The sequence below is a fragment of the Myotis davidii genome, unplaced genomic scaffold (genome assembly GCF_000327345.1).
Source record: "Myotis davidii unplaced genomic scaffold, ASM32734v1 scaffold723, whole genome shotgun sequence".
In the NCBI taxonomy this organism is placed as follows: domain Eukaryota; kingdom Metazoa; phylum Chordata; class Mammalia; order Chiroptera; family Vespertilionidae; genus Myotis; species Myotis davidii.
Window position 1 is genome coordinate 857,456 of NW_006294589.1, and position 15,803 is coordinate 873,258.

General features: G+C 49.8%; 1 protein-coding gene across 1 annotated transcript in view; it reads left to right on the top strand.

Annotated features, from left to right (window-relative positions):
* The window catches only part of ABCA1 (ATP binding cassette subfamily A member 1), a 114,756-nt gene that overhangs the window by 80,921 nt on the left and 18,032 nt on the right, over nucleotides 1–15,803 (top strand). The window contains 13 exon segments of the mRNA XM_006768731.2: nucleotides 1,089–1,161; nucleotides 2,085–2,287; nucleotides 3,448–3,496; nucleotides 3,685–3,798; nucleotides 4,847–4,995; nucleotides 6,543–6,667; nucleotides 7,831–7,929; nucleotides 10,259–10,448; nucleotides 11,304–11,398; nucleotides 12,543–12,575; nucleotides 13,957–14,062; nucleotides 14,692–14,766; nucleotides 15,278–15,447. Coding sequence (XP_006768794.1) covers nucleotides 1,089–1,161; nucleotides 2,085–2,287; nucleotides 3,448–3,496; nucleotides 3,685–3,798; nucleotides 4,847–4,995; nucleotides 6,543–6,667; nucleotides 7,831–7,929; nucleotides 10,259–10,448; nucleotides 11,304–11,398; nucleotides 12,543–12,575; nucleotides 13,957–14,062; nucleotides 14,692–14,766; nucleotides 15,278–15,447 — 1,481 coding nt within the window.

Consider the following 15,803-nt stretch of genomic DNA (forward strand, 5'->3'; position numbering starts at 1 on the left):
AATCGCATCATCCCGCATACGTGGAAGGCTCGGGAGGCCTCTGTTCCTGTAGTGCGAGCTCCGTTGAATCCCTTTTGCATTTTCCTGTGGAAGCACGTGGGCTGGGTGATGGGGGAGGTCCTTAGAGGACTTCGTTATGTTGGAGAAACGAGACTTGCGCGGCTGCAGGAGGCCCTGCTGCTCCTGTCATGACTTTGCCATCGCAGTGACCTCACCTTTCAATCTGCAAAGCCGCTGTTTCCTGAGCACCGAGTTCACGCCAGGCACTCAGTCTAGCAGACTCTGAGCACAAAAGAGAATGATGGTGATAGTTCTTTGTAGCGTTTGCTGTTACTTACACATTTTTTTTAAAAAACGTCATCTCAAAGTGCAGAGTAACCCTGGGAATAAGATACTGTAATTACTGTCCACGATGAGGGAAGGGAGGCTGATAGTGGCTTGGTAGTTGATTCAAGTTCACCCAGCAGGTAAATAACGGAGGTGGGACCGGAACCCAATAACCAAGGACGTTTTCCTCTGGATCACAGTACATGCCTGAGATTCATTAATGTGCTGAAACCCGTGGCACCTAAAACCTTTACATCCCAACCTTGAGCTCCAGCCCACTTGCCTTTCATTAGCACCAGGTTATCCCAAGTGTGTTCTGAAAAACGTCCGCACTGGGATCACGTTCGGGAGCTAGTTAGAAATGCAGAAACTTGGGCCACCCCAGGACGGCTCAGGATCTGCATTTAATCATAGTGCCCTGGTGATTAGACACACATGAGAGCTTGAGAAGCACTGACTAGACATCTAGCCAGGTAACTCCCATGCTCAGCCGGCCGAGGGCCTGCTCACGGCACCCATTGGTGGCCATGGTTCTGTGGATGGCGCTGCATCCTGACATCCCACCTCCAGGAGGGCGGCCATCCCCACGGCACACATGTCGGACTGTGGCCCAGAAGCCTGGCCGCCCCGTTGCATGCCTCTCAGGAGAAGCTTTCCGCTCTAGTTCTCACACAGCCTTTAGGAGCCCTCCCTGGCGAAGGTGGTGGTGGCTGTGCCTTGCCCGGTCCCTGACCCATTCTCACCTCCTTCTTTGCCATCAGGAGGACAGTGTTTCTCAAAGCAGTTCTGATGCTGGCCTGGGCAGCGACCATGAAAGTGACACGCTGACCATCGGTAAGGACTCTGGGGTTTCTTATTCAGGTGGTGCCTGAGCTTCCCCCAGCTGGGCAGAGTGGAGGCAGAGGAGGAGAGGTGCAGAGGCTGGTGGCGCTGACTCAAGGTTTGCTGCTGGGCCGGGCCGGGCGGCTGTGGGAGAGGGTGCAGCTTGGTGGCGGGTTGGCCTCACGCTTGCTGGGAAGCCTGGAGCTTGGTCTGGGAGCTGACAGGGCAGGGCCTCAGGGAGCTGAGATGATTGGGGGTGAGGGGATCCCTTGGGGGGGTGGGCGGTGAATCTGACTGGACACTGGAGACCAGGGATGCGGAGCTCAGGGCCAAGCCACTGGGGAGGGACTAGAGCTCATGACCTAGGGAGGCTGAGAGCCCAGGAGATCGGGAATAGCCTGCTGGGTTTGCTCCGGATGTGTGTGTCGGGGAGGCCAGTGTCACCAATAGTGAGGATGCAACAGAAGCCTGTACCTCAACCCTCGCTGCCCAATCCTCATCACCAGCATTCTCCAGGGAGGAGACTCCTCCCATGGACTGTCTGATTAGGCTTCTATTGAGATAGATATAAGGATCTTTCTAGGGGGAGTTGAAGAATCTTTTCAAGTTTGTTTAGTCAAGTTTTCCACTGAAGAATCCTAGAGCGTAGGCAATAGAAACCAGGCTTTCAAGCTGAGTCATCCGTCCATCCACCCATGCACCCATGCACTGAACCTACGATGGACCTGGTTTTGGGGATACAAAGACATAGTTCTTGCCCCCAGGAACTCACGGCTAGAGATGAACATGTGGCATGACTTAGGGATCTGAGACAGGTGCAGTGCATGGCTAGTAGAGTTCTGAGGGGTAGGCAGAGGGAGAAGGCAGGCAATGGCCGGCCCTCAGTGTGGGGCCTCTGCTCTGGCTGAGCCATCTTTGTGGTTTGCTCCCCACAGATGTCGCCATCATCTCCAACCTCATCCGGAAGCACGTGGCCGAGGCCCGGCTGGTGGAAGACATCGGGCATGAGCTGACCTATGTGCTGCCCTACGAAGCTGCCAAAGAGGGAGCCTTTGTGGAACTCTTCCACGAGATCGACGACCGGCTCTCGGACCTGGGCATCTCCAGCTACGGCATCTCAGAGACGACCCTGGAGGAAGTAAGTTCAGGGCCCGGCCGTCAGAACAGAAGGGCCAACAGTGCGAAGGCCAGACACACAGCCTGCGTTTCCACTGGGAACAGGTTACCCTGGAACTGCTCACGGAGTCCTGAGGTCATTGGCGTCCGGGCAGTGTCAGCCCCCACGAACCCTTTAAGGTTGTAGTGGGCGATAGTGGGAAAGAAGTATTAGGATTGCTTCCTGGTGTGACCACGTCACGGCCATGCCTAGGAGGTGGCCGGCATTTATGGAAACTCTGTGCCAAGTGCCAAGCTTGGTGTCTTTTTTCTTTTCTTTTTTTAAGTCATTGCAACTCCATTGAACCATCATAGCGAGATGAGAAAGTAGACACTCAGGGATGCTGAGTGAGGATTCTTTTTTTTTTAAGTCATTGCAACTTCATTGAACCATCATAGATGATGGTGAAAGTAGACACTCAGGGATGCTGAGTGAGGATTTGAAAGGGGGTTTCGGGCTTCAGAGTCCATATTCCCTTTAGGGACACACATCCCAGGCCTTGAGGGCTGGAAGGGATATAAATTGTCTGGCCCAGGGACCCCCAAGCTTGACTGTGCGTCAGAGTCCTCTGGGGATATCATCGATGACCAGAATGCCCAGGCTCGGCTGCAGGGCTTCGAATCGGAACTTCCAGAGGGAAGGCCTTGCTGTCGGTGCTTCTGTGCCTGCTTCCGCGGCAGGGGCCTGTAGATCCGTTCGGAAGTCATTGGTCCAGTTCAGAGTCTCTTCTGGTGTCTGGAACTCTGCCACAGCACTTTAGGAGAAGGGAAACCTATCATCTCCTGATCGTTCTCTCCTGGATCCTGTCTCACGGCGCTAGCCCACTCCAAGAGTTGGGACCATACGCCTGGAAGAAGCCACTCGGCTCATTCTCTGTAGGTGGGGAACACATTTCTTCTGCTGCAGTGTCCTGAGGCTGTAGCTTTAATGTGAAAATCAGTGACAGTCCCACCACTGAGGCTGTGTTCTTCGGTAAAAAAGGCTTCTCTCCCAAGTGACTGACCAAGTGGCATTAATAAGCGAAGCTTCTCCTTCCTGTGTTTAGGGCCTAGCATACCATCCGATGATGTAATCATCACAGCGGCAGTGGCTGCCGTCATCACATGCAGCCTGTAATAGTCTCAATTTCTCTTACTTTTCAGATATTCCTCAAAGTGGCTGAAGAGAGTGGAGTGGACGCCGAGACCTCAGGTAACCCTCCGGGGGCTGCACACTGGGCTGTGCCTCCTGCAGGCTGCTCAGCTCACCGGGCCTAGGCCTTTCCCTTTGCATTGTTGTATGACATTCCTATCTTTCATGTATAAGTCCGTTACGGATGCGGAGAGTTGATTTTGTAAAAAGTAAAATAAAATGTGGGCATTCCTTCCCTTTGCCTTCAGATGGCACTTTGCCGGCAAGACGCAACCGGCGGGCCTTTGGGGACAAGCAGAGCTGCCTTCACCCCTTCACTGAGGACGATGCTGTCGACCCCAATGATTCCGACATAGACCCAGGTCCGTGTGGGCGAGATCTGTGTTCCACATCTTGAAACTCGCATGTTCCCTCGTGTGTTCGTCTCTGGGGTTATCTTTTGGTGGCCAGGATGGTAGATGCCTGCAGGGTCCCAAGGGAAGTGGGAAAATGAGAAAAGCCACTCTCCCTTTTCCAATGTTGCCCATGCTGTCCAGCCTGAAGGAGAAAGCCCACCCTCATCACTGCCTTCCCTGAGCTGGGGTCTTCCTCCCAGGATGCCCATCGATTCTCTGAGTCCATTTAGTATCTTTTCTGTGGAGTCCCAGTTTCTTGCACACCTCGGGTGTTGAGCTGTTGAATAAATCTTCTTTGAATGGGCGGATGATTTTGAAAGACCCAGAAGGGTGATTTTGCTTTTAGACTCAACCCGTGCCCTAGACTTAGATCTTTTGGATGAGTGTGTCTCCCTGAGTGTTTGGCTGGGATGGAGAAAGGGAGGCAAGAAATCAAGCAGATACTGGTAAGATGACAGTTAGGAAATCATTTGTTGAAGACGAGGATTTCTGTGGAATGTTTAAGAACAGAAACCTGTCTGGCTCTCCCTGCTCGTGCAAGTGTGTGACTCTCCTGCGCTCCCTGACTTCAGACACCGTCTGTACTTAGGTCACTTGACTGTGTCTGCCTTTTACCAAAAGTCTAATAGATGGGAGACAGATTGTCGTTGTGTGTCCTCAAGGGTGTCAGCCTGTGTTCACGGCCCGTTTCACAGAGTATTCCGTAAGCAATCGAGGATGACCCGATTCATCTGAACAACTGGCTGTAACACCCAGTCACGTGTGAACACGTCGCTTCACGGTCTCGGGCACCTTCATTTCCTGCTCTCATCAGATGAGAACAAAAGGCCGAGCCTGCTGTGGCTGCACACGTGGCCATCCTAACATCTTCTTGGATGTGAAAGTCCTTTACTCCTGACATACTTTCCCCTCCAAACTCAACCTCCAAGATGGTTCCTGCAGGTGCGGGAGGAAGGGGCACGGTGACGTCCAAGTGCTTCAGACGATAGGTGACCTTCATGTTGGCTTCTTGCAGAATCCAGAGAAACGGACCTGCTTAGCGGGATGGATGGCAAAGGCTCCTACCAGGTGAAGGGCTGGAAGCTCACCCAGCAGCAGTTCGTGGCCCTTCTGTGGAAGAGGCTGCTGATCGCCCGGAGGAGTCGGAAGGGATTCTTCGCTCAGGTGGGCAGTGCTGTTGCGGGCCCAGGTCTTGGGCTTCCTCACCCCTGAAGGCAGGAGAGCATCATGGCTGTGAGATGGGAGCTGGAGCCAGGTTGTCTGTATTTCCACCCAAGGGCTGCTTCTCCCCACTCACGTATCTGCTGGCAAGTTAGTTCTCCGTGCCTCAATCTCCTCATCTGTAAAATGGGTATACTAATAGTACCTGTGACATGGTTGTTGTGCTGAGCATGGGCCTCACATGAGTAATGACTGTATGTGTTTGTGTGTGTGTGTATTTATCATAGAGGAGAGCATAACTAGGACGGAGTTTTTCATAACTTGGGCGATGATAGGACTAGATGCACTTGACACATCAACTTATTGGAAACTTGGTTTTTCTCTAAATGATGCTTAACTGCAAACTGATAGGAAAGATTACCATTCGGAAACTTCTGATGGAGAAGCCTCCTTACACTGTTGTCTGCCCGGCAGTGCCTGCTTGGTGACTCACCTGGTTAGAGGGGAACATGATTGCTCTCTGGAGAAGGTGTCTGCAGAGACCCTTCCCAACAGACAGAGTGGGTGATGTAGAGTAAGAATTGAGCAGACGGTCCTGGATTTGAATTCTGGTTCTGCTGAGTGAACTCGGGCAGGTTTCTCCGTCTCTCAGCCTCAGTGCCCTTGTTTGTTGATTGGTGATAATGACACTACTACTTAGGGTTGTAATGATCATTAAATGAAGTCATTCTCTTTACAGTACTTTTCCATGGAATTACTCACTCAGTGATAATTTTTAGCATTGAAACCCCAGAACATTAAAACCATGGGTATTATTTGAATCTTTCAGTTCTTTTTTAAGGATAAATTTCTCAGGAATAAGTAGAAGGAGCTTAGAGTTTACTTATCTAAAGTATGCTAAAGTTGTTTTCAGAGAAGGAATGTAAAGTTTGAGGTGGTTGAGTAAGGATTTAGATAATTATACGTTTGAGGCCGTCGGGGAGACAGTGGCTGCTATTCCCTTTCAGTGGAGACAGTGTGGAGAGTGGCTTTTTAAATTTATTGTCACAATATGGGTCTGAATGGGTCAGCTAATCTCAGACTACAGATTATAAATGAGAAAACTGAGGCCAGAGGGGGAAGTGACTTCTCATGGATGCACTTGTAGGGACAGAACAGCTTCAGGTCTCTGGCTCCTGGTCCTTACTCTGAGCTGAGCTGGGCTCATGGCCCAGCGTGGTCTTCCCCAGGTTTTCAGGAGGCAGAGGGCAGGACCCAATGTTTTGAGTCACCCCGACGCATGACAACTGTTTACTCTCAGCTTGATGCCTCTGCCAGGTGGCCGTAGCCTCTGGCCTTGTGTTTCCAGCTTCCAGGGATGCCCTGGAGGGAAGAGGTTTAATGTTCAGGGTCCGTGCTTCCAACCCTCCGACAGTGCCTTGGTGGAATCTGGCCATGGGCCTTTCACTCCTCACCTGCGTGCCAGCTGGTCTGGGAGGCTTGTCCCATGGCTGCCTTTCTAACACTTGTCTTCTACGGTTTTCCTTCCCTCTCCTTCCCCCCGGTTATAGATTGTCCTGCCAGCTGTGTTTGTCTGCATTGCCCTGGTGTTCAGCTTGATCGTGCCACCCTTTGGCAAGTACCCCAGCCTGGAACTTCAGCCCTGGATGTACAACGAACAGTACACATTCGTCAGGTATGTGTTTGCCTTCTGCGCCCCAGGAGAGAGGAAAGCTCGAGCAAACCACGGTGTCTGCTCTGCGGAGGGCGGGGGGAGGTGGGCTCAGGAATCACACCATGGAAAATAGGCTGTGGCTGAAGGAATAAGCCAGTCGGTCCCCTGCTGCCACATTTGCACTCCTTTCCTCTTCCTACTGCTGTTGTCAGGAACAGGCGTGCGTTTTATGTAAATGATCTGCCCTTGCAAACAATCTAGGATGGAGCTATACTGTGTCTGGATTTTCATTTTGTGGTTTAACACAGGGCTTCCAGACACTGTCAACGCTCTTGTTTTTTGCACACTACAATGGGTGCATTCACTACCTAGACTTTTTAGTTGTGGATAGTAGCTATTGTCTGTGCTTTGGACAAAAATACCAGCTACTCTATAACAATCCAGTGCTTCAAACAAAAGGACCAAGGGATTTCTCCATCTCCTTACACAAGGATTTTCTTCAGTCCTCTCGTAATTGTAGACAGGTAGATCTCAGAAGCAGTCAAGCCGTAGATCTGTTTCAGTGATGTAAAAGAGTTGCTGTATTTAAAAAAAAAGACAGAAAAAATACGTAAACATGGGAGTCGGTCTTTCTTTCTGTGACCCCACCTTCCTGCCTAGTGCAGGTGACTTTATTCTTTCCTCTCCCAGCTGCTGACCCCGATTGCCTGGGGCTGTGGAGCGTGGACTGTCTTTGTGTTTGTAACCTGAGCCCATTACTGTTTGTGTGATCCCAGTGTCCGTGCAAACATGCAGCCAGTAAAGTCCGCCTCCAGTAATATCCTGGCTCTCTGTACCTCCTGGGTAATTGTGGAAGTATTTTTGAAATACGGATCCTTAATGAATTCATTTACTTTTTGCTAAAATATGTATGTCAATGTGTATAAGTATGTGTGTATATACATGTGCACGCACACATACGCACACCTCTGTACATAGGGTTTATTTACACAAGCCCCACTTTGATATCAAGTATATGGCTCGAGTCTGAGCTCCTGGTGGGTGGGCTCTGTTTTATTCATTGCTGTTTTAAGAGCTTGGCACACAGGAATTACTTAATAAAGCATTTGTTTTTAAAAAACTTCCTCCTTCAAATGTATGGTTTTAATGAATCGCTGAGCTGGCTGCCTCTTCTGTTCCCATAGTAACGACGCTCCCGAGGACATGGGCACCCAGGAGCTCCTGAATGCCCTCACCCGAGAGCCCGGCTTCGGGACCCGCTGTATGGAGGGGAACCCTATCCCGTGAGTGCCCTTCAGCTACGCCACCCTCCGCTCTGGTTTCCTGTGCTCGCCGCCTGGTTTGGTCTCGAATGCACTGCATTTTTTATCCGTTGTATGCCACACTGTGACTACCATCGTTTGCCCTTTGAACCATTTTGTTTTTAATGTTTAAAAAGCTGATATAGTAATCTAATAAGACCATCTAGGAACATACATAACAGACTAGGAGAATATTCTAACATCCTGCAAAGCAAATTACTGCAGGAGTTTGTTTACTGCTTTATAAATGAGTATTTAATTTAAACAGCACTTTATACTTACTGCTCCAATGCTTTTCCTTCCCCCCCCCCTCCTCCTGTACCTAAGTGCAGAGATAGGCTGCCAATATATAGAATTTGCAGTTTTGCTTATCAGCTTCTTGACTTTAACAGCTGAAAAAGTGATGGAGTTTTTTTAAAAGTTGACATTTTCTTCTTTTAGAGTTGCCTATTTTTATTGTATTCTCTTTCAAAATCCTTGAAGAAAAAGAGGTGGTATGTAGATAAACTCTCTTAAAGACCCATAGACGAAGTAGGTATGTGGGGAAGGTACATCCAGTGATGGTTGTGAGTGAAGACAGTGGACAGAGGTGAGCTTCTGGGAGCCCAATGAGGGGAGAGGTGGTTCCAAGTTCCCAGGCTCAGGTAGAATTTGCAGGTAAGGTTGTTAGCCACAAACTGAGGAGTTGTGGAGAGTGTGGGAAGGTGCAGAAATACTGGGAAAGGGTTAACTTAAACCCCAGGTTTTAAAGGGCAGATACAGACCCTGTCAGAGTCACAGAGCAGTGAGTGTGATATCTGGGTCTGCAGGGTTTTGGAGCAGCTTCTAGCGATGGTGTACCTGTTATCTCTTATTAATTGGATACTTACTAAATGTTTGTTAATACTTAATGGGTGGTAAATCCTAGCAGCCAATATCATCAGCTCCTAAAGAAGAACATGACTAAAGTGGAGAAGGACAGAGAGGCATCCTATCTGGATGTCATGATTCTTTTGAGGAGACTGCACTTGACAGTTTTGTAGGCGAGATAGAAGAATGAGAGGAGATGGTGATAGAGGTGGATGGAGGCAGCACCTGCCAGCTGAGCAGCGTGGACTCAGTGCCAGCCTGAGAAGCTCGTGGGAGCCAGTTCTGGGTTGAGGTCTCGCCAACAGCACAGGAGAGGCAGGGCCCCGACATCAGAGGGCTCCCCGCCGTGAGGCCCAGCACCATGGAACGTGTGTTGGGGGCAGTCAGTAGAAAGTAGTGGAACGGAGGGACATTTGATGGGGACACTTCCCTGGGGCCTCAGCCACTCGTGTGCAGGTTTTAGGAAGGAAACTCAGGAGGGAGCCCTGGCTTCCATGGAAGTCTCCATTTCACTGGGGCACCTTACAGAGAGCTAGAGAGCAGTCCACAGAACCGTTCATTTGGTCGGTGGCTGTGCTTTAAATTGTAGAAGTTTGGAACTGGAAGGGATAGGAAATGACTTGTTGAAATGTGACTTATTGAAACAAGTCATTCTATATTTTTATTTTACTGTTGGAGAAAATAAGCCCTGAGAGGGCAGGTGATGTGTTGTTGATCTCGCAGTGATTCAGAGCTCAAGTCAGGCATGAACAACCCAGCTCTGCATGTACCAATCGAGTTTTGAAACATAAAGTGAATCTTGACATTGTCTACAAATTATCAGCACATTGAGCATAAAACTGAGACCCCTTCCCAGGCCTGTGTCATCCGGCTCCTGCCTCCTTCTCTGCCTCATAGGCCACCACGTTCCAGCCACACCGTCCTCCTGCTGTTCCTTCCACAGGAACCTCAGGGCCTTTGTACCTGCGCTTCCTGCTGCTTCTGGTTGTCACATTCTGTCCCTCCAAATCTCTCCCTGGCCCAGCCTTTATGTTCTGGTCAAAGTGGATCACCTCTTCATGCAGCTCCTTTCCTATCAGTCATGCTCCCTTATCTTGCTACATGTTTTCCCATTTAAGATGGCATTTAATCATCATCTAACTCTTCGATGGGAACACAAACTCCATGAAGGCAGGGACTTTGTCTTGTTCACTCCAGACTCTCAAATATGCAGAAGAGTGTCTGGCACAGAGTTGATGCTCATTGAGTGTTTTGGAGTGAACACGTGGGTGAGTGACTGAATGCTGGTGGGTTGGATCGACTGGAGTCCATATATGAGCATCTGGGCCCTCTTTGCATTCCATTGTCCATATCTGTGAAGTGAGCTCACAGCTTACACGTCTTTGGAGGGACCCCGTGCCCCTGAGGTGACAGGAAACCCAGGCCCTCTGGGTGACCTGGCCTTGCTGTCCTCCCTGTGCAGAGACGTGCCCTGCTTGGTGGGAGAGGAGGAGTGGACCACGGCCCCCGTTCCCCAGACCATCACAGACCTCTTCCAGAACGGGAACTGGACGATGGAGAACCCCTCACCCACCTGCCAGTGCAGCAGCGAGAAAATCAAGAAGATGCTGCCCGTGTGTCCCCTGGGGGCCGGGGGGCTGCCTCCTCCACAGGTGAGTCCCTCCCAGGTGTGACTGAGCAGGCAGGGGCGCAGGGTGGGCTGGGGAAGAAGGGCGGGGTGACAGAGCAGGAGGGTCTCTTTCAGTCTTGATCTTCGTTCTTGGCACAGGGAAAAGCATGTGAGTTTTGAGGGGAGGAAGCTTGAACCACCTTATTCCTACATCTGAATGAGCTCAGCCTGTTCCTTTATTTGGAAGAGATTTGTTTGCGTTAAAACCAGAACACAACCCTCTGGACCAATGGGCTACGGGAGATGCACGGTGCCCTCTCTGAGTGGGGGTGTCACAGGACAAGCCCTGCTTTGTCCCCGGCTTGGCCTTAGGGCGGCTGGCCCATCACTGTGTGAGGGTCTTGTTGAGTCTGACATTCTCTACGAGTCTGAGCATGGGACGCAGTTGTGATCTATTTTTTTTCTGAGAACAGTTTTGGGTTGAGGCGTGCTTGTGAAAACTGCTGCTTTATCGGCATCCAGGCTGCGGGTTCCGGTTACGTCTTTCTAAAATAATAGCTAATCTATTCATCCGTGTGACACCACTGAACAAAGAGCTCACCAAGCATAGTCAGTGATGCTGCTCCCTAAAGACCTTTGTGACTATGAAGAATAGATTGTACAGTCTGTGGTTTCCAGAATAATTTCCTGGGGAATTTTTTGGAGTGCCTTACGTGTACGGCCAGAGTCAGGGGTAGAATGAATCCGGCTTTGGTGGCTGGCTTGGGGTACCTGGGCATTGTGGGCAGGGTCTTGTGGTGTGTTTCTGAGGGACATGTGTCAATGTAGTCCTTGATTTGCTTCTCGTCTCAATTCTGGTCCATAAAAGCACATGTGCTTGGTTTTTCTGTAACAACAGAGAAAGCAGAACACGGAGGACATCCTTCAGAACCTGACGGGGAGAAACATCTCGGATTACCTGGTGAAGACATACGTGCAGATCATAGCCAAAAGGTCATTCTTTGCTAAACTCAGTCCTTGCTCTGTCATGACTTATCAGAGGAATTTAAGACCTAAAGATAGTAGACCGAGCAGTGGGGGAGACATCATATTTTTACCCGATGTTGTCTTGGAAGCTTAGAGTGCTCTTCCAAAGTAGACAAGATGAGAAGTATTATGAACATTCGGGTTGACAACTCACCAAGCATAGATTGAGTTTGCCTGGTTCCAGAATGAAAAGAAATCGGGGTTCAAATTCTAATTCTGCCACCTCCTAGCTCTTTGACGAATGGTAACTGGTTATCCTTTTAAATCCTCAGTTGATGTCCAAGGTGAAAGCAGTGCTGCTCATATGAGTTGTTGTGAGGACTGAATGATATACATATATATAAATACCCCTCATGGGTGGGATGCATGGCAGCCTGGGCCATAGAGTGGGGAAGAGCCATGGAGCTTCCTGGGGCCTCGCGGCCTAACGCTGACTACTTAGCTCAGGGGCAGGGAACCTTCTTTCTGCCAAGGCCCATTTGGATGTTGATAACATCCTTCAGTCACAGGCCATACAAAATTATCAACTTAAAAATGAGCCTGTTATATTTAGCTAAACATTTTTAATTGACTCGCTGCTTGGTGGTCAGGGCCTTGATAGGGCCAGACCAAGTGATTCTGTGGCCTTCCATGGCCCACAGGCTGGATGCTCCCCACCCCTGATGGACCCGCTGCTCCTTCCCACTGCTTTGGTCAGCTGGGCCTCTCGGAGTTCTCAGTGGCTCTAAATGACAAGGGTGTGCTTGAATGACAGCCACTGTGAGTTTCCAACAAAGAGGCACAACCTCTCCCTATGTCATCCCTAATTGGTGTATGACTTTGAATTTTAGACGTTTCTAGTTTGATTACATCTTTGTCTATAAGTTGGTTTCTGAATTGGTTTAATCCGAGGCATGGTTTTCATGTACATAAGATTTTAAGAATGGGAGGAAAAATGACATGCCGATTAGGGCTTCTTCCCATAGGCAAAAACCTACACCATCAGCTTGATCCTGGGATTACTTCCGTCCCTTCGTTGTGTCCCCAGATAGAGATTGACTCCCTTTGTGTCATCAGGAATAGGATCCGTGTTGCACTGAACTGACTTTTGGTTTGTCTCTGGTCTCTGCAGCTTAAAGAACAAGATCTGGGTGAACGAGTTTAGGTGAGTTGACCTCTTCCTGTGCTTTCCCCGGACCTCCTGTCGGTCAGGAGGGTGGTTCTGATACAGGAATCGTGGGCCCCGGGAAGTTGTTAGGTTTGGGATGGTGTTGCCCTCAGTGTTGCTGCTCAGCACCAGCTGCCACTGCAGATGCATGTGAACGCTGGGCACACTGATCTCCTCAAGGAGGCATAGAGACTTTTCCTGGTGCGATTTAACAGGAAGCACCATGTTGTGAGGGGAAAACCTACGCCAGCTACACTTTGCCCCCAAACCAGATTCCCAGGGGTTCTCTTGGATGAAATAAGACGAATCAACACCATATACTCTCACTGTATTTCAACCCATCTATCCCTCTGGGATTTGAAGGAACAGGTGGGATCAGGGAAGAACAGAAGGAAGAGTTGTTGAAGCTCATTAACATCTTATAAACAATGGGCTACTTTATGTGGCTACCCCACAAGGTGGCTCTTTGACACTGCTTTCCATTTCTCCCTACCTTTTTCCTGAGGGCCAGGCCCCACAGAACTGTGAACAGAGCAAACTGGGGCGCCTCCAGTTGTCCTCATGCTAGGAACAAGCCCAGGCCTCTGGGCTCGTTATAGTAAACCTCTGGCCTCTCGGTTAGTGTCCTCACTCCTTGTCCTGACTTCCCATCTGCTCGACTTTTTTATTATTTTATTTAAAAATATTTTAATATATATTTATTGATTTCAGAGAGGAAGGGAGAGGGAGAGAGAGATAGAAACATTAATGATGAGAATCATTGATTCGCTGCCTTCTGCAGGCCCCCTTCTGGGGATGGAACCCACAACCCAGGCATGTGCCCTAGCCAGGAATTGAACAGTGACCTCCTGATTCATAGGTCGACACTCAACACTGAGCCACACTGGCCGGGCCCATCTGCTTGTCTTGAGACCCAAGTTCAGGCCTGAGCACTAGGGTGGGAGGAGCTGCTTCTGTCTATAGCAGCTGTGGGCAAACTACGGCCTGCAGGTCGGATCCGGCCCGTTTGAAATGAATAAAACTAAAAAAAAAAAAGACCGTACCCTTTTATGTAATGATGTTACTTTGAATTTATATTAGTTCACACAAACACTCAATCCATGCTTTTGTTCCGGCCCTCCGGTCCAGTTTAAGAACCCATTGTGGCCCTCGAGTCAAAAAGTTTGCCCACCCCTGGTCTATAGTCAGGCCCAGACCCTTCCTACTTGGGCAGGAACCTAAGGGTAAGGAAAGAGATTGCAGGAATCCACTAGAGCAGTCCAGTGGTAACTTCCTCTCGGTCCTGCTTTGAAGAAGCAGTTCGCCTGCGGGAAACACGTGGTGTCCAGGGTCCCGTGCCCTGTGCTGCCTGTGTCTTAACCTCAGGCTGTTCTTCCAGGTACGGCGGCTTTTCCCTGGGTGTCAGCAATTCTCACGCGCTTCCTCCAAGTCAAGAAGTTAACGATGCCATCAGGCATATAAAGAAACACTTGAATCTGGCCAAGGTACGGTGTCCCTCCCAGGACATGTCAGAAAGGGGCCCAGAGCTGCTGGTACAGGGGAGCAGTTGGCAGGGGCATCCGATCACTGAGCACCTCCTTGTGTAAGACTTGAGTACATAGTCGTCTTGAGTAGTTAGGGTCTTGTGCCCGCCAACAGTGAGCTGGGACTCAGTGACCAGTTAGGATCTGAAAGTGTTCAATGGGTGTTAGGACTCACTAAGCATTCACTTCATTTCTCTATGCCTGAAATTTCCCATTTTTAATTAAGAATTGAGGGGGTCAGACGATGGGGGACGCTGGGATCACAGATGCAGGGATAGTCCTTGAGACTGTATCTCTGTTTTGAGGCCCAGACCCCACGAGGGTAGCCCTGAACCCTAGGATGACACCAGGGGAACATTTTTGAAGACTCCCCACCCCTGAGGTAGAGACAGACGTGGGAGTCTTGGGACTTTGAATCACAGGCCTTGCCAGTGGTTCCTTCGAGACTCGTGGCTCATGGCAACAGCGGTGCTTTAGATTTCTGGTGGCTTCAGCTTTCATTTTAATGAACAAGGTAATCACGGTGCCCGTCCTAAGGTTGTCCTGCTCCTGCGAGCCGTCTGAGCTGAGGCAGGTTCTGTCGTCCACAGGACAGCTCTTCGAATCGATTTCTCAGCAGCTTGGGAAGGTTCATGACAGGACTGGACACGAAAAACAACGTCAAGGTAAAGCCCTTTGTTCAGTAGCTTCTTGATGCACAGTAACCCTGTGTTCAGCTCCTGAGCGCACTGATGGGGTAGGCATGACAGAGAGAGCAGTCTAGTAGCCTCACCAGCGAGGACGTGCAATGCAGTGATTCAGAGAGTTTGCTTTGCCCCCAGACACAGCAGGCGAACCATTGTGACCCTGACCAGACAGATTACTTGTCCTCTCTAAGCCTCAGTTTCCTAACCTCTACTATGGAGACAGTACTCAGGCTCTCTCAAAGCCGTGATGAAGATTAAATGAGTTAAACATAGAGGGTAGCCGGCACCTTGCCTGGCCACACGGTCAGTGCTTGGTACACCTGCTTCGCCACATTCTCTGACCATAATGTTTTGTCTTGGTGCGTGACTGGGATTCCTGAAACTTACAGGCGTGTGTGTGTGTGTGTGTGTGTGTGTGTGCGCGCGCGCGCACCTACCTCCAAGAACAGGGTTTGGGAGCGTTACCTTGTACCTCTGTATTTTATTTCAGGTGTGGTTCAATAACAAGGGGTGGCATGCCATCAGCTCTTTCTTGAATGTCATCAACAACGCCATTCTGCGGGCCAACCTGCAGAAGGGGGCGAACCCCAGCCAGTACGGGATCACTGCTTTCAACCACCCCCTGAATCTCACCAAGCAGCAGCTCTCAGAAGTGGCTCTGTAAGTAGCTATGTCTCCATGGACCAGGTGGGGGCAGGAGAGGGTGTTGAGGGTAATGGAGGAATGGAGGAAGGAACCCTGACACTGGTTGTGTGTAACAGATGGGGAAACACTTATATTAGGATATGTCTGGTTTGGTCCAGGCTCTGGACAGAATATGATCAGGTTAGGAATTGGCTGGCAGGGATTAAAGTGCCCAAAGATAAATAAATGACTCATTTATGTAAATACCATTACATTTAGTGGATTCATGTGAGTTAAGTTGCTAATAACATCCCCCAAATATTGTAACTCACCATAAATACAGTGTTTAATAAAAAAAGCAGAAGCCCATCTTCAGCTGTCTTTCGCTGGTT